A 25,241-nucleotide genomic window follows, 5' to 3' on the forward strand; every position below is an offset into this window, starting at 1 on the left:
CTCTCTCTCCTCCCTCCTCATTTTGGTCAATTAGAGATAAGAGTCTAAATGAAAGTTCTTTCCAGGGCAGGCTTCCAACCGCCATCCTCAGATCTTGAGTCCTCCTGAATAACTAGGATTACAGATATGAGGCACCAGCTCCCAGCCTGTTTTGATGCAAACAGTGCTGTTCCTATTACAGTTTTGGGTATAGTATATCCAAACAAAGTAAACCTGGGTGCTGGAAGCTCACACATGGAATTCCAGCTACTTAGGAGATTGAGATCAGAAGATTAAGTATCAAAGCAGGGAGGGGTTAGGGGCACACAGGAAAGTCTGTGAGTCATCACCATTTAATCAGTAAAAAAGCCAGAACTGGAGATGTGGCTCAAGTGGTAGAGCTATAGTCTTGAGTTCAAAAGCTAAGGGACAATGCCCAGGCCTCAGTACTACTGGTGCCACACATATCTGTGTGTGTGCGTGTGTGTGCGTGTGTGTGTGTGTGCACAGAAAAGTTACATGTTCAGTATTACAAAATGCATGCAATATTTTTATGCTGTTGTTTCATATCAGCCCGGGACAGTGAGATCTACAGTGAGTGAAAAGATTGAGGCATGCCTCCTCACCCACCCATCCTTCACTCAGCTACTGGTATCTTCCAGGCAGGCTGCTGGTATCTGCCCACTTCCTTCTGGAAATCTCAGGGATCCCATCCCCAGCTGGGGACCTTGGGAGATGCCTGTATCTAAATAAACAGCTACTTACACTCTCCCAAAGCTCAGGGTACAGAGGATCACGGGGCTCTGTTCCTAGATTGGTTTATTATTGCAGAAAAAGAGCAGTCTATGCCAAGAACTCTCTTCATCCCAGGATACCAAATAGCAATGATAACTGTAAGGATACATAGGAAACAGCTTCTCCTCTTGAAGGAAAATCACTAGCCCTAAGCTACCAGGGTTACACTCATAGTGAGATCCTGTTTCAAAAGAGCAAAAAGAGCCAGGAGCCAGGGGCTCATCCTATAACTCTAGGTAATCAGAGTTATAATAAGAACAAATATTTTCCCATACTGCTTAAATCTGTAAGGTTTCTCTTTAGTGTATTCTTTCATGTCTGTGAAGATGGTAGGGAAGAACAAATGCTTTCCCACATTGCTTACATTTATAGGGTTTCTCTCCAGTGTGAATTCTTTCATGTCTTCGAAGGGAACAGGGAAACACAAATGTTTTCCCACACTGCTTACATCCATAGGGTTTCTCTCCAGTGTGAATTCTTTCATGTCTTTGAAGGAAATGGAGAAGAATGAATGTTTTCCCACATTGCTTACATGTGTAGGGTTTGTGGCCAGTGTGACTTCTTTCATGTCTGCCAAGGGAACTGCGAAAAACGTATGTTTTCCCACATTGCTTACACCCATAGGGTTTCTCTCCAGTGTGAATCCTTTCATGTTCTTTAAGGTAACTAGAGAAAGGGAAGGTTTTCCCACATTGCATACATTCATCGGGGTTTTCTCCAGTGTGACTTTTTTCATGTCTTCGAAGGGCACCAGAAAAAGCGAATGTTTTTCCACATTGCTTACATTTATAGGGTTTCTTGACAGTGTCAATTCTTTCATGTGCTTTAAGAGAACTAGAAAAAGAGGTTTTCCCACATTGCTCATATGCCAAGGGTTTCTCACCAGGGTGGATTCTTTCATGCCCTTGAAGAATACCAGAATGAGGGCAAGATCTTCTACAATGCATACTTTCACAGCAGTGTTTAACTTCAGTGTCAATTTTTTCTTGTCTGTGAAAAAAACTGCTAAAGGAGTTTTCACATTGTTTAGCTGCAAATGGATTTTCCTCATTGTGCATTCCACAGCTGATTTTCCCCTGATGGAATTTCCTGTAAGCTCTCCCGTATTCTTTATGAGTGTTGTGGCTGTCCACATATATTGATATGTCCTGATACTGAAAAGATATTTGTCCTGTGTGAGCTCTGACAGGCATACCCATGGGTGAAGGAGCAAGGATGGTTTCTCCAAACATATAGTTTTTGAAAGATGCAAGTCTGGGTAGAGTTTTCTTATTCATGGTATGTTCTACATTCTGTTGGAAGGCTTCATTAAACCAACTCTCTTCTTCAGATCCATAGAGCCTCTCTAAAAATATAGTTCTGAAAAACAAAAGGCACACAAACTAAGAACTTTTTTTTAAAGCACTAAACCATTAAAAAGTATCTCCTGTGCCTGCATGGTCTTCTCCAAATGGTCTCCATAGTGTCATATTTTAGACTTCTGAATTTACAAATTTTGGAACTCCACTTGTATACATGTTAAAAGAAAAATGTCCTAAGATTAAGTCAATTTCTATCCTTATGTATTTGCGTTATCTGTTTAGTTTAAAAATTTCCTGCCACCCTACAATATTTGAAAGAACAGTATTGTTTCTGCTTAGTGCAATTACCTTTTTTCTTCCCTGGAGTTTTGGTTAACTTCATTATTTTCTTGTCCCTGCTTCTTTTCTAAAATACAAACACAGAAACCATTGATTCCTTCAACATTACAGAAACAATATTAAGACTACATCACTTTTCATGGCATAATGAGATCATGGTATATTTACAGTCATATATTCATCTACATGTTCCATTTTTCATTCTAAATCATGCAGCATTACCAAGGGTAGGAACAGCTCACAGTTAAGTAAGGGAATATTTACCTCTGGAGGCCAGGTTCTTAAATGTTTCCCCATCACATCTTGGTAGAGCTTCCTTTGAGAAAGACTTAGTAAAGCCCATTCTTCCAAGGTAAAATTGATGGCCACATCCTCAAAGTTCACAGTCTCCTAAAATATTCCACAAATAATTCCAAAAGCAAGAGTTAAAAGCCACAGAACTGGAAATGAGATTCAACTTATTAACAACAACAACAAAAGAAACACATATATTGTGTTGCCTAGTCAACAATTTAATATTCACCAGCCATCTTTTTTTTTTTGGCCAGTTCTGGCTGGAAATGAGCATTTCCCATCTCCTGGGGCCAGTAACTCATGCCTATAATCCTAGCTTCCCCTCTGTATGGGTGAGATCTGAAAGAAGTGAAACCTGCAGGGAAAGCACCTGAGCCCCTTAGTGCTGGTCATAATAGTTCCAACAGTAATAGTCTCACTGTAATGAAAAGCCCGAGAATAAATGTGCTCACTACTGAATTCTCCCAGTCCTTTAAAGAAGAATCAAGAATGTTCCATAAAATGGAAAAGGAAAGAACTTTGCCACACATTCTGTGAAGCCAGTATTAGTCTGATAGCCAAACTGAACAAAGATACCACAAAAACAGAACAGAACTATTTATATATATAAAGAATGTCTACGTAATTCATCTTTTGGCAAGTGTGGATACAGAAAAAGATTATAAAGACACACCAGAGTGAGCATGGACTAGTATTCACCTACACAGTAAATCCACACTTGTTTCTATTATGTAAATTTAGCCTGAAATAAACAACTAATTTATTTGAAGAAATCTATTTCATCCTATACTCTCAAGTCCTGAATAAGAAATTTTCCATCTTCCACTCACATCATAATAGAACCTACTGAAATGTAGATGCAAAAGAGCATTTCAGTTGAGTTCCAGTGGCTCATGCCTATAATCCTACCTGGTCAAGAGGCTGAGGTGTGAGATCTGAAACCAGTCTAGACAAGATACAAAAATCCATTAAGGCTTATATCTCAATCATCAAAAAAAAAGTTGAAGCTATGGCTGAGTGGTAGAACACTAGTCTAGAGCAAAAATGGTAAGAGACAGTGCCCAGGTCTTGAGTTTAAGCCTCGGGACTAGTATACACACATATACACTGACAAAAACAAAATACTAAAAAGACAAAGAAAAGGGGCTGGGAGAAGCTACCTCAGTGGCTCATGGTTTGATGGAAACCAACACGGCAATGCTTCAAGGCCTTAGAGACCACTAGCACTGGGCTGGTACAACACAGCACAGGTCATTCTATGGGACACTGAGGAAAACTTTAGCAGCCAGGAAATGGAACTCTGGTTCCTCTACACCGCCTTCTATTCCACTCTTACCATCATGAAAGATTTTTCCAGAGGCCTAAAATCAACCAGTCATGAAACACTCCCTACAACCTGGGAAGGCTGTGACCTGTGTTCTACTTATCTGTTATCACTTGTGACAACTAATATGTTGTGGTTTGGGAACATGATTTAATTATCCAGCAGCTGACAATTCAGTTGTAACAGCATTCAAGCTTATCCCAATCCATCTCACTATATAGTCACTATCCACTAAAGGGGCCAATCTATAACATGTTTTCCCTACCAGATAGCCAGTACTGTGGGTCTTGAACTCAGCCTAGTGTTATCCCTTTTAAGCTGTTTTTGTTTTTGTTTTGTCATTGTAGGGCTTGGACTCTGGGCCTGAGCCCTGTTCCTGAGCTCTTCAGCTCAAGGCTACCACCCTGCCCCTTGAGCCATAGTACCACTTCCACTTTTCTAGTGGTTAATTGGCGATAAGAGTCTCATGGTCTTTAGTGCCAGGGCTGGCTTTCAACTGTGATCCTCAGATCTCAGCCTCCTGAGTAGCTAGGATTACGGATGTGAGCCGGCTCCTTAAGTTGTTTTGTGCAGGCCTGGCATTCTACTACTTGAGTCATGACTCCACTTCTGCCTTTTTGGTGATTAATTGGAGATATGGGCTTTCATGCCAAAGAGAGCTTCAAACTGAGCTTCTTGAGTATTGAGAGTTTAAGAGGGGTGAGTCAGGGGTGCCAGGCTGCCAGTCCCCAGCCTGCCAATGCTACAGAGAGGCAGCACTCTGGCAGAGTTCATGTTCCCATGCATTCAGACAACATTTGAAAACAGCTTATGAAAAGAATCAAAGACACTCCAATTGGTTATCAGATTTCAAGATATTTTAGGATCTCTGTACCAGGAATAACTTTGTATATTCTCAATTTCTTTGGTTGCTTTGAACTCAGGGCCTAGATGCTGTCCTTTAGGTTTTTTATGGCTTTTGTTACACCACTTGTGTTTGTTCTTTGAAAGCAATAACCTGTACTATAGGAGTTTGTCATGAGTTTTGATAACTACTATCTGTTGTTTACAACACCAATGAGTTGGTTATCCAACCCCAACTAGATGTCCAGTTCAGTTTTCATACCGCTCAGGCTTCGCACAATCTACAAAAATTTTGGAATCAGTCCAAATCTCAAGATCAAGTTTCAAAGCCAGTGTGGGCCACTGTTACATTTTTTTTCTTTTCTTTTCTTCCTTTTTTTTGGCCAGTTCTGGGGCTTGAATTCAGGGCCTGAACACTGTCATTGGGCTTTCTCAAGGCTAGAGCTCTACCACTTGAGCCACAGCACCACTTCCAGCTTTTTCTATGTATGTGGTACCAAGGGATTGAATCCAGGTCTTCATGCATGCTAAGCAAACACTCTACCACTAGGCCAAACTCCCATCCCCAACTGTAAGACTATTATTTCCCAATAAAGTAGTAAAAAAAAGTTGGATATACAGGTGTAGCTCAAGTGGTAGAGTGCTGACCTTTAATGAAAAACTAAGAGACAATGCCTAAATCCAAGTCCTGGCCTCGGTATCCAAAATACACAAAAGATTTCTAGAGTAAGAACCAATTTTGCTGTCTTTTCTCATCCCTTCTCTACAATTCTATTCTATTTTTGCCTTCTTTAGAAAGCAAAGCTCTTTTCTCCCCATCCATGTAAATGTTATGTTTCTGGGTTTCCTTCTATCAATAAACCCAGAAACCGGAAAACATCTGACCCATCATGGTCAGATGTTAATCAGCCTTTCACTTAAGAATCAACATCTGGCCAGGCCCTGGAAGCTCACACTTGTAATCATAGCTACTCACAAGGCTGACATATGAGAATCACGGTTCAAAGCCAGCCCAGGCACTAAAGTCTGTAAAACTCTTATCTCCAGTTAACCACTAGCTGTGGCTCAAGAGGTAGGGTGGTAGCCTTGAGCTGAAGAGCTCAGGGACAATGTCCAGGCCCAGAGTCCAAGCCCCATGGCTGACAAAAGAAGGAGGAGGAGGAGGAGGAAGAGAGGGAGGAGGAAGAGGAGGGAGATAGGGAGGGACAGGGAGAGGGGGAGGGGAGGAGGAAGAATAATTAACATCTGGTCACTGCTCTCACAGTTGTGACCACTTGCAGTAGTGGCTGTCTTACTTCCACTCTGGCACAGACCTGTCCTATCTGGTCCTTGGGGTATAGCTGCTGTCCCAGCCGTGCTCCAATGCTGCTCCTCTTCTGGCAGCTTCCCAGCCCCTCTGGAGCTCCTCAACAGGGCTGGAACTAGAGATATTTCCTCCTCTGCCACCTGCTTGTCCTAATAATGCCCAAGATGGCATCAAACTCCTGGGCACAAGAGATTCTTCCACATCGGAGTCCCAAGTGGCTGGGATGACAGACTCTTGTAAACAATTTTATATGCAGTGTCTTCAGCCTATTTAAATAAATATCAAGCAGTATGATAGCTGACTTTTATGATCTTTTCAAAATTCTGAATCATGTCTTATAATAGAAAATTGGGAGACCAGCCTCCAGCACCACCACACCTCCTGAGGAGCAGTTATATTTGGCACTAGAGGCAAAAATCCTTCATCAGTGAATCCAAAATCCTTTATCAGTGAATCAATTTGAAACATCTGCCCCACCTCCCGTTCTTTGTAAAAACCAGGAATAACTATGTTCACATTTCTCCAGCACTGAAAAAGAAAGTAAAAACCTGGGCTCAATGGCTCACACTTGAAATCCTAGCTACTCAGGAAGCTGAGATTTGAGGATCTTGGTTCAAAGCCAGCCTGGGCACTAAAGTCCATGAAACTTTTATCTCCACTTACCCACCAAAACCCCGGAAATGGTGCTGTAACTAAATGGGTAGGGGGGTAGCCTTGAGCTGAAGAGCTCAGGGGCAGCAGTCATGCCCAGAGTTCAAGTCCCATGACCAAAACAAACAAAAAAAGGTAAAAAGATTTCTCCTTCATCTGATTTTGAGCACAACATTCATGTTGGCTTTGATGATGGTAATGAAGAATTTACTGGCAGGCCACAACAGTGGGCTTGGCCGATTCAGACCTCAAAATATCACAAACCTAGAGTAGTAGAAGTATCTGTAGGCTGTGCTGAATGTCTTCTAGTTCTAAAACTCTTAACACTGTGAAGCAGAAACATATATGTTTGATTCCTCCTGAGAAAAATGACTTCCTTTCCAGTACACTAAGCACTGAATTCCAAAGGATCAGAAACATCAGCAACAGAGAAGATGGGGATGAAGAAGCTATACCTCCTGTCATTGCCCTGTGAACAGATCGTGCAACATTAACTTACACGCAGTCAGTATTTGACCCTATTCCTGCACTAGGTGGTGACGTTAATGCTGACAGTAGTGTCAAGTTTTCAGACAAAAATAGACCAGGCTAGGAACCTGGCTGTAGTAGAGTGCTTGCCTAGCATGCACAAAGACCCGAGTTCAATTCCTCAGTACCACATACATAGAAAAAGCCAGAAATTATACCATGGCTCAAGTGACAGAGTGCTAGGCCTTGCGGAAAAAACCCAAGGACAGTGCTCAGGCCCTGAGGGCAAGCCCCAGGACTGGCAAAAAAGGGGGAAAAAAGTCCATTGTTTTTATATCTTGGAGTTCATTTCAGTACATATATTATTTTATATAAATATGAAAAGGTATTCAGGCATTGCACCTTTGTGATTCTTTCAAGAGAATTCTCTTCTGGTCTCCCTGTATGTGAGTAGCTAGAATTCCTTTATCATTTGTCATATCCCAGTGCATTTTAGATCTAACTTCAGCATAGTAAAGAGAATATGAGCCCTCTGAGTTGTTTTCATTTTTTATACCTATTCACAACTCAATCAACTTTTAGGACCAATATGTTAGCCAGCAATTTGAAATCCTCAAGGATTTTTTTTTTTAAGAGAATACCTCCATTAGCCACAAGCAAACTTACTGCAGAAGAAGCCAGGTTGACAGGCAATTCCTGGCTCATCTCTCTGATCCTGATCCTCCATGGTGAGAGATACTCGGTCACCACAAAGTCAGCCAGGCTGTCCTATCACAAACAAGATCCCTGTGATTTCAAGATCAAAGTAATATGAGTTATTGAGGGCTTTCTATCTGCCAGGCATTGTTCTAAGCACTTTTTATACTAATTAACACATTCAGTCCTCATAGCACCACGGGGTTATCCAGGGGTATTATTAATCCCTGATGTACAGTTTGGGAGCTATCTTCCAGAAAGAAGCTATTAAGTTTGAAGAGTCTGAGACTCTTATCTCCAATTAATCTCTAGAAAACTGGAAGTGGGGCTGTGGCTCAAGGGGCAAGGCAGTAGACTTGAGCTGAAGAGCTCAGGGACAGGCCTGGAGTTCAAGCCCCATGACCTACAAAAAAAGAAAAGGAAAAAAGAAGCTCTTCAAGCTGGGCACATAGCCTCGGCTACGATTATCCTAGCTATTAGGCATAAACACTCACGAATGCAGGAACCCAAGCGCATGTGTGCCTGAGAACACATCCATGTGCATGTGCATGCACACGCTCGTGCGCACACGCACGCACACACACACACACACACTTTTAACTTAAAGAGTGAGTTTTCAACTCAACACATCAACTCAGCATGTTATTTTGAAAGTATTTTGCCCGCTCCCCCCACCTTTTTTGTTTTTGTTTTTGTTTTTTGGTGCAGGTCCTGGGATTTGAACTCAGTCCTGAGCAACATCCCTGGGTTTTTCTGCTCAGGTCTGGCATTCTACCACTTAAGCCAAGGCTCTACTTCTTACTTTTCGGTAGTTAATTGGAAATAAGAATCTCATGGACTTTTCTTCCAAACAGGCTTGGAATTGTGATCCTTAAATCTCACCCTCCAGTAGCATGGATTACAGATGTGAGTCACCAGTGTTGGAATAGTACTGAAAATTTTAATACTTTGACTTTGTCAACTCCATCTCTTCTACTCTAAAATTCATTATATTTACAATAGTTAAAGAGTTTTCCTGTAGACACACACTTTGATATTGGTTTTAATGCATTGTATCTCTTAATTGAAATATTTAAATAGTATTAAAAGTAATACAGAACTGTGATTTTTTAATTTTAAACAGTTCACCTCTTGTTGAAAGAACAATTAAATATGACTCAAGGTTGAAAGAAGGAAAATCAACATCTACCCTGCTTCCCTTGGCCCTGAAAAGTCTCTTAGGAAAACCAGGAGAAAGGACAGATGACTGGGGACACCACATTCCCCCTGCTCCTTCTTACAAATAATAAATTCCTCCACCCCACACAGCCTGTGGTGACTTCCCCTCCTCTGGAGCAGACAGGAGGGCCAGGACCGGGTGGCAGGACTCCTAGGACTCAGGTGCCCGCTGCCAGCCCCGCCCCGCCCAGCCCTTCTCGCAGGCCTTGGAGGGCTGAGGAGCCCTTCCCTACCTGGAGGAGCTCTTCACTACCCGGCCCCCTAGGGCCTACCAGACCCAGCTGAGGCCCTGCCTTCCGGATCCCCCCCCCCCCCCAGGATCCTGACCGCGGACCGGCGTCCCCACTCACCACTTCCCGCTCCCCACGCACCCCGCTGTCCTCGCGGAGATCCACAGGCACTGCACCCCACACCCCCGCGGCGGCTCTGAAACCAGCCCGGGCCGTGACGTCTGTGGGAGTCTAACCCGGAGAAACGTCAGCAGCGGGGCCGAGGCCCGGGGTGGAGGGCGCTGGCGTCCAGGGAAGAGCCCGAGAGGCCGCGCTCAGGACCGCAGCTCAGCTTCCCCAACTGGGATGGCGGGAGTTGTTACTGAGCAGCGACTCCGGGGGACTGAATTAAAGTTCAGGAGGAGACAGCCCCACTCACGCCGGCAGCATGCGCCTCTTGCCATGGACGCTTCTCATTGGACGATTCATGAAGACGCTCCTACAATTAGCCAATCAGAAGCAACCTGTGGTGATTGGCTCACCGTGGCCCATCCCACCCCCAGGCCTGAGTCACCCTACTGGGTTCATTTACCTGACTGAGTGGAGTTGAAGGAAGGAATCCAGTAAAAACCATCTCCTGTTAGCTCAAGCTTTAGTCCCTGAGCCAGTTATTTGTACAGCAGACTTTGCTCTATGTATCCATTTGTAGTGTGTGTGTGTGTGTGTGTGTCTGTCTGTACCCTAAAGGCTTGGGTGCTGTTTCTAAGCTTTTTTTTTTAACTCAAGGTTAGCTCTCTACCACTTCAGCTTTTTTTTTTTTATGTTTATTTGAGTTTGTAAAAGGCACAGGGCGTTGGAGAACCCTCAACAGAGGAGAGTAAGTGTTCACCGAGTTATTGGTGGGGACTCCCACCAGAGAGCCCTAAGGATGCCATAGTTGACACCAAGTTTACTCCCTCAAGAACTGGGAGAAAAATGGCCCATTTCTGTTGGCCCAGATGAGGGTTTAGGGCTTGGGTGTTTACAGTTTTGAACTAAGTGTGGGAGTACAGCGTGTACTGTGGAATTGGAAAGACCAGTTTACAGGGGGAGGAAAAGCCTGGGTCCATACATCTGGTCAAGGAGGAGCTGCACCCAAAGCAGCATCATTGGGACTGGCCAGGGACTTGACAATGCAGAGGTTGGTTTGGCACACGTTGGGATTGGACAGGACATCTGAGGAATTAAAAGTTGTATAGCATGGCACAGAGGGATATAAGGGGAGATTTAAGGGCACGGTGTGATGGGTGGAAGTAGGTTTTATTTTTAGTAGAAATGTTAACTAGGAACCAAACCACAGGGGATTGTTGTAGGGGAGCCCAAAGAAAATAATCTGTTTTAATTAAAAGATTGGAGAATAGGCCAGGAGCATAGCCTAGTGGTAGAGTTCTTGGCTAGCATGCATGAAGCCCTGGATTCAATTCCTCAGTACCACCTACATAGAAAAAGCCATATGTAGTGCTGTGGCTCAAGTGGCAGAGTGCTAGTGTTGAGCAAAAAATGTCCAAGGACAGTGCCCAGGCCCTGAGTTCAAGTCCAAAGACTGGCAAAAAGTTTTTCATAAAACAATTTAGGAGATGAGTATAAAGAAAAAGAAACACTAAAATCATAGAAACCGCCATCATCCAGAAAAATTAACCACTAACTTAGTCCTATAACCAGATAGTTTGCTGATGCTTTTGAATTTTAATATGTTCAGATGATTCCTTTCTGGATATAAATACACATATGTGCAGATACTATGATAAATTCTACCTCCTAGTACTGGCATTGGGGCTTAAACTCAAGGACTTGCTCTCCTGTTTTGGCTTTTTCCTAACTGAAATACGAGGCGAAATAGGCACCCTAGCTATGATTCTGTGTCTGAGGAAGTTGTATCTGCACATACATGTTTGGATTACTGGTCAGTGGCCTCTGCATCCTAAAAAAGACATACTGGCCATACAGGGCTTATCGGAGCCCCATGTATATATGACCTTTCATTTCACACACAGGCTTCTCACATTTAATATTCCATTGCTCTTGAAAGAGGAAATTCATCTTGTCAGAATGTGATCTTCACAACTCCCCACAGCTCATTTTGTTTATATCATTATTCTACAGATTCCTTCTATGGTTCTTTTAATTTAGTTATTTTTTATGATTGTCATTATAAAGGTGACGTACAGAGGGGTTAGTTATATTCATCAAATAAAAAGTGAATTCCTTTGTGGACAATGTCATCTCTTCCCTTGCTGTCTCTCAAGCACAATTCTTTTTTTCCATATGTTTTTATTGTAATTAATAGTAGGGTTACATTATATTCATAAGATAGAAGGTGCATTACTTCACAAATATTGATACCCTTTCTCATGTCCTGTTTCCCATTTCCCTCCCCCCTCCCCTCTCACAACTTAATTTCCCCCTTTCCCTCTCCTATTTCAAATAACCAATTAAGCATACATAAAATATATCAGATAATAAGGTGAAGTATTGTAACAATATGAGATAACCAAGGGACAGTAAAAGAGATGAGAGATAACATAGTACATCAAGGACAACAATCACTCATTATATGGCTTTTGTTTCTACATCCTGGAGGTCCTTTCATTTAGCGTCATACTATATGGCCTTATGTATCTAGATTTTGTTCTATTGTGAATCTCTGCTAGGAAAGCCCAAGGTTCCTACTGATTATGACAAATGAGGGAGACTATTGGGTCTATGTTCCTTTGAGTCTGGCTTACTTCACTTAATATGATTTTTTTCTAAGTGTTTCCATTTCCTTCCAAATGGGGGGATGTCATTCTTTCTGACAGCAGCATAGAATTCCATTGTGTATAAATACCACATCTTGTTGATCCACTCATCAACTGAGGGGCATCTGGGTTGGTTCCATATCTTTGCTATGGTAAATAGTGCCTATCAATATCCCAATGTCATTCTTTAAAGAAGTAGAAGAAGCAATCCAAAGTTTCATATGGAACAATAAAAGACCCCGTATAACAAAAACACTTCTTAGCAGAAAGAACAGTGCAGGAGGAATTTCAATACCAAACTTTAGACTCTATTACAAAGCTATAGTGACCAAAACACCTGGTACTGGCACAAGAACAGGCCTGAAGACCCAGATATTAACCCACAGACCTATGGTCACCTAATCTTTGACAAGGGAGCCAAAAAAATAGAATGGAAGAAAGATAGCTTCTTCAACAAGTGGACCTGGCAGAACTAGTTAAGCACCTGCAGAAAACTAAAATTGGATCCTTCTTTTTCACCCTGCACTAGGATTAACTCCATATGGATCAAAGACCTCGAAGTAAAAGCTGATACACTGAAAACTTTACAAGAAGGAATTGGAGATACACTAGGCCTCCTTGGCACAGGTCAAAACTTTCTTAATAAGGACCAAGAAACACAACAAATCAGAGAAAGGCTGGATACGTGGGACTGCATTAAACTGCAGAGTTTCTGTATGGCAAAGGACATAGCTAGCAAATTAACTAGAAAGCCTACAGAGTGGGAAAAGATCTTCACTAACCATAGAACAAACAAAGGCCTCATATCTAAAATATATCAACAGCTCAAAAATTGAATCACTCCCAAACTAATCTCCAAAGAAACAACCATCCCATTAAAAGATGGGCCAAAGACTTAAAGAGATTCTTCTCTGAAGAAGAAATTATAATGGCCTATACACACATGAAGAAATGCTCAACATCTCTTGTCATAAAAGAAATGCAAACCAAAAAACTAAGATTCCACCTCACTCCAATTAGAATGGCCAGGATCAAGAAATCTAATAACAGATGCTGGAGGGGATGTGGCCAGGAGGGATCACTACTACACTGTTGCTGGGAGTGCAAACTGGTCCAACCATTATGGAAAGCAATATAGCAGTTCCTCAAAAGACTAAATATAGAACTCCCCTATGACCCAGCAATTCCACTACTTGGCATTTACCCAATCGTCCAGAAACAAGGACATACTAAATCCTCTAGCACAACAATGTTCATAGCAGCATTGAAACAGGTTCAAAGCCAGCCAGTATGAAAGTCCATGAGACTCATCTATAATTGATCACCAGGAAACAGGAAGTGGTACTGTGGCTCAAGGGGTAGGGCAGTAGCCTTGAGCTGAAGAATTCAGGTACAATGCTCAAGCCCAGAGTTCAAGTTCAAGCCCCATGAACAACCAAAAAAAAGGAAAAAAAGAATCAGTAACCTAAGCTGGGAGTTTGCCTATTGGTAGAGTGCTTGCCTAGCATGCACAAAGCCCTGGATTCAATTCCTCAGTACCACATACACAGAAAAGTCCAGAAGTGGTGCTGTGGCTCAAGTAGTAGAGCACTAACCTGAGAAAGCTCAAGGACAGTGCCCAGCCACTGAGTTCAAGCCCCAGGATTTGCAAAAAAAAAATCAAGAACCTAAAATTAATAAATTGGCAAACAAGCTGCATAGAAACTTCTCAGAAGAAGTAAATTTTCCCAACAAAAGTAAAATTGCCCAAAAGAAATATGAAGAAATACTCAAAGGATATGCAAATCAAAATAACAACGAGATCTCAGAATGTCCATCATCACGAACACAAACAATAACAGATGCTAGCATGGATGTGGGGAAAACAAAGAGCCCTAGTTCACTGTTGGTAGGAAGATAAACATTTTCAACCAGTTTTGAAATCAGTAGGGAGGTTCTTCAAAAACCTAATGAGGATCCAGAAATCCCATGCTTGAGCATTTATTCAAAATATTGGACAAACTAGATGACAGTAAGACCACCTTCACAGCTGTGTTCAATGCAGTCCTATTCACCAGAGGCAAAGCACGGAATCAGCTGCAACTGAATGGAATCAATGGCTCAGTGAGTGAATGAGTACATCTGTGAGTGAATGGATCAAGAAAATGCAGTATATATGCACAATGGAATTTTACTCATGCATTAAAATGATATTACATCATGTGCAAAGAAATAGAAGAACCTGGAAAAACCATGTGAAGTAAGTCAGGCCCAGAGTGACAAAGGATGCATGTTTTTCACTCACATGTAGAACTCAGAATATATATATATATATATATATATATATATACACACACACACACACACACATATGTATATATGAGCTTAGGGACAGTGCCCAGAATAAATATATATATATATACACACATATATATACACAGAAAACATACATATATGTGTTTTTGTGTGTGTGTATTTATACCATACATTGAAAGTTTCTTATATTTTTCAATCCTTGCTTTAATGTCACAGAAAGTGATCTATTTTGAAGAACATTCTATGGGCTGAGGAGAATGTGTAATTTCCAGCATCAGAATAAAATACTTTGTGGATACTGCTGGTCCATTTATCCTATGGTATTTAAATCTGAGGCTTGTTTGTTGATTTATTTTTTGGCTCTGGATGACTTATCCAGGGCTGAATGGGATTTTGATGTCCTATAGTATCATTGTGTTATAGAGTGCATGTTTTTAAGTCTAGTGAGGTTATTTCAGGAAAGCTGGCTGCAAAGTCAAGGGAATCAGGTCTCTCTATGTGGCCTTAAGCACCTCATCCCAAGACTCTGTTCCTTTGTTCATCCATCTTAAAATGACAAGTTTGACCAGACTGGTGGCTGGCTGTTAAGCTGTGGTCTTTTGAGAACTGGTTGATAAATAGGGGATCTCCAGGGGATGCCTTTGTCTTGGTTGGACAGCAGATCCTGTGGGTCCTTACTTTTTTCAGTCCACTCAGAGATTCTCCACTTTGGTTTGCTTTATTTGCTGAGTAATTTATGATTCTGAGAAGTTTATGTGTGCAGCTTACAGAGAAGTTGGTCTGCAGATTCTCTCATATTTTACCCTCCCCCTGACAGTTTCTTGGCACCCACTACATTCTGGGAACTGTGTCAAACACTGGGGCCACCTAGTGAAACAGGCCAATCAGCTCCAAGTCACGTGGACTTGATGTCCCCTGGAGATGGATAATCTGTGAACTAAGGAAACAAGATAAATATCAGTGACCCTGGATGAATGTTTGAGAATAAAGCAAATTGGTGTGAGAGAGCACCTAGATATACAGGGAACAATTGAGGACAGTTGTGAGTGTGCACAAGAGGCATCTTCAGAGATACAGGAGGTCGAGAGGTCAAATACAGAGTGCAGGAACTGAGGCCCTCATCCCCACCTTTCCTGATGTCCATGGATTTACTACAGTATTTGTCATCAACAACGTATCTGCCAGAATTACTTTTGAAGAAGGAACCTCATTCTACCCTCAAAATACTTTTTACCTGTGAGGTGCACCTCACCTGTGAGGCAAACACACATAGCTTGTTGTCCCACTGCTGGTCCCTGGCATCCATGAAGCCAGCTCTGGATAAATGAAGAAGATGAACCTCAGTAATTAAACCACAGATTTACCACAGGAATTGTGCTGACCTCAGGATACTTCACAAGATAATACTTCTCACTGTCCCTTATAGAGAAGAGAATCCTAGGATGAATTACTAGAAAAGAGCTTCAAGCTGGGCACCAGTGGCTTGTGCCTGCAACCCTCACCACTCAGGAAGCTGAGATCTGAGGACTGTAGTTCAAAACTAGCCTAGGCATGAAAGTCTGTGAGACTCTTATCTCCAATTAACCATCAGAAAACCAGAAGTGTCACTGGCTCAACTTGGTAGAGTGCTAGCCTTAAGTTGAAGAGCTCAGGAATAGTGCCCAGGCCCTGAATTCAAACCCCACAATTGATTTTTTAAAAGAGGTCCTTATAGATATTAATTGGCTTGTGATATGAACTGATGCAACTACTTTGTGGACGCTGATCTCATACATTTAGCCATATCAATGGGACTTTAGCTTGTCTGCCCCCATACAGACCAAAGATACTTTATCATGCCAATTAAACTTGATTCCAAAAAAAAAGCTCAAGGACAGCTCCCAAGTCCTGAGTCCAAGCCTTAGGACCAGCACAGAAAAGGAAGAGGTATATTTATAGGAGAAAGATGTAAATACTTAATTATGAGTGAGACTCTAGAGAAAAATCAAATGTATTCTTTTCTAAGAAAAAAAAAGTCCATGGTGCATAGAAAGAAGAGAGAGGAAAGATGCTGAGAGAACACATGCTTTTCGTACTGGGAAAACATCTCACTGAGCCCTCCTTACAGCTATGGGTGGCCTCTCTCCTCACCTCCCTTGGTTGGCATGAAACTGAGACATAGAAGAGTAAGGTCTAGAATCTCACAACCAGCTCATCATCCAGGGAATGGAGCCTGACAGGCGATCCCCAGAAGGCTAGAAGGAGAGAGCTAGACACAAAGCAGGCCCCACTCCTGATCTGGTGCTCTCAGGGAGGCCACATGTCCCCGGGGCTGTGGAGCATAGCCTAGATCAGGTTGCACATGATGTGTCACGGGCTTCTACCCATGCATAACAAGGACCCTGCACATTCTCCTGCCCAGCATTTCCTGCCACTGTCCCCAAATGGAACAACCTGGGATCTGCAGGGCCATGATCCCTCTCCTCACCATTATCTCTGCAGGTGGGTCTAATATAATGTCTTGGGATTCAAGCTTCTATGGCTCATTGGGTGTTGGGTATGTGACACAGAGCAGCTCCATTTACTTCTGTCTGTTTCTGAGCAACTCTGTGCATACCTCCAAGTGAAGCTTTCAGATGAGTAGATAGGATTCAGAGAGGTAAATCTCATGGCCAAGAATAGGTTAGCAACAAGTGTCGGGGTCAGGTACAAACCAGCAGTGACTTTCCATGCTACTCAACAGTGTTCTGAATAAGCAGTAGGAGAGCGCACTACTGGCCTCCTCTTCTGGATTTCTCTAACAAAAACTGTGTCTCTGCCCTACAAGCATCCCTCTTTCCCAGACTCAGGCACCTTGCTTCCTTCCCAAGTCTTCTTCCTTCTACTCCACACCTTCTCTGAGAGCTGGAAACATAGTTGACTTTGAGATGTTCTGTCTGGCCTGGTTGCAGTTAATGTGTCCTTGGGAAAGATCTGCCTCCCCTGAATGGCAGAGAACTACATCGTGCATCACATGAAATGGGCACCTGTAGTTCTTCCAAACCAGTAAACACTAGTATATATGCAAAAATTTTGTTGGTATATTACACTTTTCAGAGATATCAGAGTCTATTTTGCACATGATAAAAATGAAGCTGAGGCTGGGCACAGTGGCTCATGCCTGCAATCCTAGATTTTCAGGGGCTAAGATCTGAAAATCCTAGTTCAAAGTCAGCCGGGGCACTAAAAAGTCTGTGAGAGCTGGGTGTGGGAGCTCATGCCTGTAATTCTAACTACTCAGGAGGCTGAGACCCGAGGATCGCTGTTCAACCCCAGCTCTGGCACTAAAGACCAACAGGCTCTTATCTCCAATTAATCACTAGAAAATGGGATGTGGGGCTGTGGCTGAGGGGTAGGGTGGTAGCCTTGAGCTGAGGAGCTCAGGGACAATGCCCAGGCTGAGGGGTAGGATGGTAGCCTTGAGCTGAACAGCTCAGGGACAGTGCCTAGACCCAGAGTTCAAGCTTGATGACACCCCCCCACACACACACAAAGTCTGAGAGACTCTTATCTCCAATGAATCACCCCCAAACCAGAAGTAGCACTGTGGTTCAAGGGGTAGGGTGGTAGCCTTGAGCTGAAGAGCTCAGGGACAATGACCAGGCCCAGAGTTCAAGGCTCACAACCAACAACAACAAAAAATGAAGCTAAGAAAAACAGCTAAACTGCCTCTCAGGTTGCCTGTGAATACTAGAAGACATAGGATTTGAGCCAGGTCTCTCTTATTCTAAAGCCTCCAGTCTACCCCACTGAGACATACAACCTCCCCCAAAAAGCTTTGTAATGATTTACTGAGCAGTTAGAAAACAAAGCTCAAAAGCTGGGCATGGTGGCTCACGCCTATAATCCTAGCTATTCAGGAGGCTGAGATCTGAGGATCTCAGTTCAGAGCCAGCCCAGCCACTAAAGTCCATTAGACTATTATCTCCAATTAACCACCAGAAAACTGGAAGTGGAACTGTGGCTCAAAGGAGAAGACAGTAGCCTTGAGCTGAAGAGCTCAGGGACACTCAGGCCCAGAGTTCATATCCCACAATGAAAAAAAAAAAGATAAGGGATAGAAAGAAAACAAAGCTCAGTTGCCACCTTATTGCCAGCACAGGTATTCTGGGAAACGCAGAGGCATGGCCAGAGCAGGAAGGAGAGTTTCTCCTCAGGCCGCCTGAAATGTGGAGGGCACAGGAAAAAGCCTAATGGACCCCGGGTTGCTATGCAACTTGTCATTCAACATTGCTGATGTTAGCTTCACCACATATAAAATGAGAGGAATAAAAGTACATAGAATGAGATGCTGGTTCTGCTCTTCCATGGTGCAGACATTCTATCAGTAGAGGGTAATAATGCCATTGTATCTTACAGTGTCACATTACCAGGGTGCAGGGCTCTCAGGTAATTTTGGACTTTGTTACCCGATCTCTGTGTCTTTCTTTCTCTTTCTTTATCTCATGGTGCTGTAACTAGAACAGTCCTCCTTCCCGACGCCACTGCTATTCCATGTATGTAGCAAAGAAGTCTCTTGTAATTCTGGTTCAGGTTTGTCAGCAATTTCTAGTAGGTGCTGAAGTCATAGCTCCAATACAGAGAGCAGACCAGGGAAACTCTACAGAGTAACAGAAAGCAGGTCACTGAAGCCAATCCTTTGCTCTCTGCAGGGTCCACCATCCTCTCTTCCTACAGTGGAGCTGATTGTCTCTGCCAGTGTCTACTCATGTGCCCACCAGACCAGCATTCTCTGGCCAGCAATTGCCTAGAGTATCCTGTGGGATGCCAGTAAGAAGTACACATCTGGACTCAGGAAAGAAGGGGGGACTTGGGAAGCTTGGGTTGTTTGAGTATGGGGAGAGAAATGTGCCAGGTCTTCTCTAAGATATTCCTGAATGTGAGGGCTGTAAGTGCCACCAGCTCAGCCTAGAATACCTGGGATTCTAGCAGACTGATTTTCTACAACTCTCAAAGGACATAACACATTGAACTTCAGACTGGGACAAAAGCTAGACCCAGGAAGAGTTAGTGTTGGTCTGTCTCTGCCCTCCTGCAACCTAAGTAAGGCTACACTTGAAAACTTGGGCTCATGTTCAGATACTCTTCTTCTGAGACAAGTTTTCTCATGCTCACCAAGATTGACTCCTGCTGTTAGGGTCCATCCTCAGATGAAACAAAGATCACACCTCATCCTGGGACCTCATAGCTCTAGCTGGGGGGACCCCAGAGACCCTAGGATGGTCCCTGAATGGACAGCAAGTCCACTGTACAAACTGAGTAATACTCACCTTGTCATGGGCCCATTTAAGATGACCATTATCTCTGTCTTGGTTACCCAATCAGGGACACCCTCCTTTCTCCATTCTAGTGGGAGCTAGTGGGAAGAGGGATAATGGGCCAGACTGTGGGCCTGGTGATAGGATATCTAAGCAATGAGAAGGATCTCAGGGCTTATTTTCTTTTTTATTTTGCCAGTCCTGGAGCTTGAACTCAGAGACTGAGCACTGTCCTTGGGCTTTTCTCAAGGCTAGAGTTTTACCACTTGAGCCATAGCCCACTTTCAGCTTTTTCTATGTTTGTTGTATGGAGGAATCAAACCCAGGTCTTTGTGCATGCTAGGTAAGCACTCTACCACTAGGCCAAACTCTCAGCTTCTTAGGGTAATCTTGCTCATACCAAGGCAAAGAGGTCCTCAGCTAGTACCCTTTCGAGGATGTGAGACCTCTCCTCAGTCTCTTGGCTTCCTTTGGCCTTTACAGTTGCCCGGATGGGAAGACAGCTCTGTGTCCATGTCCTACTAGACCCTGCAAGGAGCATTTGGAATTTTCAGAGAGCAGAGACAGCCAGGTAAGTGACTGGAATTGAGATGATATACCTATTTATCTCATTGCTCCTTAAGGACGAGCAGAAGCATCTGAAACTCCAGGGACCAGGACCTTACTCTATCTGACTTATGTAAGCCTAAAATAGCAATGTTCTTAATTCAGTATAACCTGAAAACCATAATACACCTGAACAGCTGCTGTGAAGTCAATGAGATGCTATACATGCAAATAATGAGTTCAGAGGCATCATTCCCATGTGACATTTAATGAAAGGAGAAACCATGGAGAAAGGAGAACCCGTAGTCACCACTCCACAATGAAGCCACATTCTAGCCCACCACAAGTTGCTCATATTGTGTAGCACTGAGTATTGAGGAGGGTTAGGTAGGCCTCTGGGCCTTGAAATGGGCTGTTCCCCAGAGTAGGGGCCTGGCAACAGCTACAGGATCTGGAGCCACAAATATCTAAGCAGTCTTAGATCGAAGCAAGCCCAACAAATCACAGTAATGACCTTCCCATTACACATGCAGGCCGTGTTTTGTAACAGAGAAAGCAGACACAGAAGAGCTAGGGATAGTCAAAAATATTCTGCAAAATTAGCACCTGAGGTGGGGCTGCAACTTGCAAGAGTAGCCAGTTTCCTTCTTGTTCTGAACTTCTTTGTCATCCCTCAGAAGTATTCACCTGAACAGAGGCCAAGAACAAATGGCGCCAACTGTGTCACCTGCCATATAGGCTACTTCTTTATGGACAGATGTCCTAACTACCATCCCTGCCCTAAAAGTAAGACTGGAATGGAGGCCCTGAGAACATCTGGAAACATCCTTAGGTTCTATATTTTTTAATTTAAAAGTATACTGGAGACTGGGGAACTTGTGAAGAAAGTTTATTTAGCTTATGGTTTAGGAGGCTGAAATTCCAGCATTGGGAAGCTCTCTCCATTTGTTTGATGGGTTTGTAGTGGGATCCCATGGCTGAAAAAAAATCCAGGGTCATTTGTTGCTCAGGATAATATCAAGCTCGTAGGCTCAAAAGATCTTTCCCCTTCCGGCTTCAAAGTGCTGAATAGCCGGGGCCGAGAGTTTGACCTAGTGGTAGAGTGCTTGCCTAGCATGCAGAAAGACCTGGGTTTGATTCTTTGGTACCACATACACAGAAAAAAAGCCAGAAGTGGTGCTGTAGCACAAGTGGTAGAGCTCTAGCCTTGAGAAAACTCAAGGACAGTGCCAGGCCCAAGCCCAGGACTGGCCTCACATTGTCAAAGCAACTATACCTTCCATAAACAAACCGAGGGCCTAGGCCCTAAGAACCTAATTGCTTTGAGCTCAAACCCACTTCTTATCTATTACTTGCTAATATGGCTACTGCGAGGACTAAGTATGTGTATTGGGTTATAAACCTTATTCTGTATATAAACATATGAGGCCACACCCAGGGCATGGTCTGGCCTTATAACATCTCTACCCTACCCTGGATCCCAAGTGATCTCTGAGGGCCAGAGTACAGCTAACCTGAGTCCTGAGTTAGGACTCACACATGTACTACAACCTGTTGAAAGAGAGTCCTGTTCCACGTTTAGGGTTATGTTGAGGACTGAATGAAATGATAGGGAGGAAGGACCAAGTACAAGTATTAAGCAGAAGAATATTGAACATTGTTCAATACTGCTTCTGATCTTTCCTGCTTGTGTCACTTCAGCAGTTCTTAATGTGTAGATCCTTCTTTTGTAGCCAGTCCTGGAGCTTGAACTCAGGGCCTGAGCACTGTCCTCAAGACTAGAGCTCTATCACTTGAGCCACAGCACCATTTCTGGCTTTTTCTACATATGTGGTACCAAGAAATCAAAATCCAGGTTTTTGTGCATGCTAAGCGTCATTCTACCTCTAGGCCAAAACTCCCTGCTGACCCTTCATTTATTTTTTTGCCAGTCCTTGGGCTTAAACTCAGAGCTTGAGCACTGTCCTTGTACTTTCTCAAGGCTAGATCTCTGTTATTTGAGCCATAACACCACTTCTGGATTTTCTGTGTATGTGGTACCAAGGAATAGAACCCCAGTCTTTTTGCATGCTAGGCAAGCACTCTACCACTAGGCCAAACTCCTGTCCTGACCTTCCATTTTTAAGCTAAATTTATAAATAACTATTCCATGTTTTTATACTATGATAATGATATTGATATTGTATATTCTATTTCATCTCTAATCATTCATTGTGAATATTAAACTTATATCCTCCAACCATACCCTTTTCTCTTATTTTAGCTATGTTTAGCTCATGTTTATTCACCTTGCTATATCTCCAACCCTGCTTTTGATTGGGGATTTTGGAGAGTGAGTCTCACACTTTCCTGCCTAGGTCTTTTTTTTTGACAGTCCTGGTGTTTGAACTCAGGGCCTGAGTTCAAGGCTTCATACATTCTAGGTGTGTACTCTACCACTATGCCACACTCCTAACTCCTATTATATTAGTTCTTATGTAGACGTCTTAGAATTCTTTCCTTACCTACAATTATAATCATTTTAACTATGAATAAAGATGATTTAACTTTTCCTTTTTCAATCTACATGTCTCTCATTTGTTTTTGCCTTATTACACCGTTTAGGAACTCTAAAACTATTTTGTTCTTTTTTTTTTGCCAGTCTTGGGTTTGAGCTCAGGGTCTGAGCACTGTCCTTGGACTTTCTCACTTAAGCCTCAGCACCACTTCTGGCTTTTTTTTCTATATATGTGGTACCAAGGAATTGAATCCGGGTCTTTGTGCATGCTAGGCAAGCACTCTACCACTGGGCCAAACTCCCGGCCCTCTAAAACTATTTTGAATAAAAGCAGATGTCCATGTTTTATTCTAGATCTTATACAAGAACAGTCACTTTGACACCATAATGCATGTTTGTTTTAGAAGCCTTCAATCAGATTAAGGATGTTTCTTTCCATTTATAGCTTGATGAGAGTTCATATCATAAATACTGAATTATCTAAGATGTTTTTTCTATATATCTATCTATTGAGCTGACTATATAAATTTTATCTTTTTATTCCAATATGATGTGGAGTATCATGTGTTTTGAATGCTAAAACATCTTCACAACTTCACGTGGTCGTGATATTTTATTACATGTTTGATTTGCTAATATGTCTTATTGGTTATATTTCATAAGATCCTATTTATAAGGAATTCTCATCTGTAGCATTTTTGTCTAATTTGTTTCTGTTTTCTAGTTTATTTTCTACTTTTCTTCTTGGACTCGTAAATTTACCCACCCTTTAATTGCTGACAAAAGTCATGGCAATCTGGTTTGACTTTTCTCCTGAGTTTAACTGTAAAGCTATAGGGCTTATAGATTTCTTAATGGAAAGGTCTTCGGTGACAGATTTAGTTTCTGTAATGCATTTAACGTTGTTCAAACTTCTTATTTCTCCCAGGACATTTGGCTATGCTTATCCCTTTGTAGAACCTGTCCATTTATGTCATATAAACTGATAATCATAGATCATCTTATCCTATATTCCTGCTGATCTTTAAGTAGGGCATCTGCATTTCACTGTCTCATTCTCTTTTTCTCCTAAAATGGGTATTTTGCCTATACCTTTCCTATTCACTAGTCTAATTGGAATGTTATCAATGTGACTTGTTTTTCAAACAACTAACCTGTTATTTTATGGAGTTTCTTTATTCTATTTCATTGTTTCCTGCTGCTCTTACATCCTTCCTCTTACTGCATTTGGTTTTAGAATAAAGGAACAAGATTTAAACCACACCCATCTCTATTACTGCCCAAACAGTGGGATTCCCAGTTTCTTTTTTATCTCCTCCACAACTCCTTGGTGTGTAGTGGAGGTATCAGGTGCCAGGGCTAAGGGGAAACCAGTTATAGCAGTGGATGGTGCTAAACTAAAGAGGAACTTAAGACAGACAAGTCAAGTGGTTCTGCCCATCAGTGAGAATACAGCCACAGATAAGACATTGCAGTTCAATTCGTGAGTCCACAATGACTTGGATATTAACACCAAACAAGAAATCTTACCTGGAGTCAGTGAGGGTTTCAGCCAAATGCAGCTGCCTCTGAAGGGCCTGAAGTTTCCTCTGCAGTGGTAGGAAAGCCAACAGGGGTTGGCCTCATGCAGTAACACTAGTATGGAGGGCTGAGCCTCACCGCCAGCCCCTATCTACCTATGCTTCTTTGTAACACACTCTTTTCCAGCACCAGCATGTGTTGGGCACTAGGTAAATACTGCTTGAAGCATCTCATCCAAGGGAGACAGACTTAGGACTTGTTCTTAAGCTGACAGGTAGAGACCGGCCTTGAAACTCAAACAAAGGTATCACTAGGTGCCTACTCAGTCAGGGATCCAGGAGATTTCTTGGAGAAAAGGCTAAGCTGCAAGAGTTTCTAGCCAAGGGAGTGACTTTTGCAGAGAGCAGAAGTCTACAATCTTCCCTTTTCCTTGGAGTAACACCACCCCCTCTTTCTACCACACTCTCAGTGTGCACGTTATGCTCAGCTTTTAGACTCTCTCCAAGATGAGGACCCAAGTCCTGATGTAATCCATAATGCTCCCTCCTCTTCAAAAGCCACTGGCTGTCCCTACTTGGGAGCTCCTAGGACCACAGAGAAATGTCCCAAAAGTAGCAGAGGCCATATCCATGGCCAATAGATTTTGGTCATAAGGAAAGAACCTGCACTTCACTTCAGGTTCCTTCCTGTAAATAGGGAAGGTGGCAAAATACCTGCACTCCTAGGTCCAAAGGAGAATCATGTGTGGCCAAAAGCTGGGGAGCTTCTATGGCTTTCTCTTTTCTGCTTTCCTTTAGAAAGGTAATTGCTCTCTTCCTAGTGCTCAGCTTGTGTCTGTGGAGCCTTGTTGGACAATTTTGCCTTCAAAAAGACACTTGCCTCATCCCATCCCAGCTATGTATATTT

The 25,241-nt window shown here is 42.7% G+C and overlaps 1 protein-coding gene and 1 long non-coding RNA gene across 5 annotated transcripts in view; both read right to left on the reverse strand.

Annotated features, from left to right (window-relative positions):
• Positions 1-960: 960 nt before the first annotated feature.
• LOC150057228 (uncharacterized) lies at positions 961-2,129 on the reverse strand. The gene has a single exon (XM_090342373.1). It carries the CDS (start codon positions 2,049-2,051, stop codon positions 1,074-1,076), a length of 978 nt encoding a protein of 325 aa, XP_090198499.1. The 5' UTR covers positions 2,052-2,129; the 3' UTR covers positions 961-1,073.
• Positions 2,130-2,374: 245 nt separating this feature from the next.
• Positions 2,375-25,241, reverse strand: part of LOC150057229 (uncharacterized) — a 52,251-nt gene continuing 29,384 nt past the window's right edge. Inside the window, exons 2-4 of one of the 4 annotated variants that reach the window (XR_016537162.1) lie at positions 18,923-19,113; positions 2,679-2,804; positions 2,375-2,481 (exon numbers count right to left, since the gene is read on the reverse strand). This is a non-coding gene — a long non-coding RNA (uncharacterized LOC150057229). Of the gene's footprint in view, positions 2,482-2,678; positions 2,805-6,188; positions 6,276-9,564; positions 9,797-18,922; positions 19,114-25,241 lie in introns of those variants that run through there. The other 3 variants (XR_016537161.1, XR_016537163.1, XR_016537164.1) reach the window with 3 other exon arrangements.

Source organism: Megascapheus bottae, chromosome 11 (assembly GCF_031878675.1).
Source record: "Megascapheus bottae isolate mThoBot1 chromosome 11, mThoBot2.hap1, whole genome shotgun sequence".
NCBI classification, from domain to species: Eukaryota; Metazoa; Chordata; class Mammalia; order Rodentia; family Geomyidae; genus Megascapheus; species Megascapheus bottae.

What these genes read in the sequence shown, in the direction of transcription:
- LOC150057228 (XM_090342373.1), bottom strand. Translation starts at nt 2,051, where the DNA reads ATGAATAAGAAAACTCTACCCAGACTTGCATCTTTCAAAAACTATATG.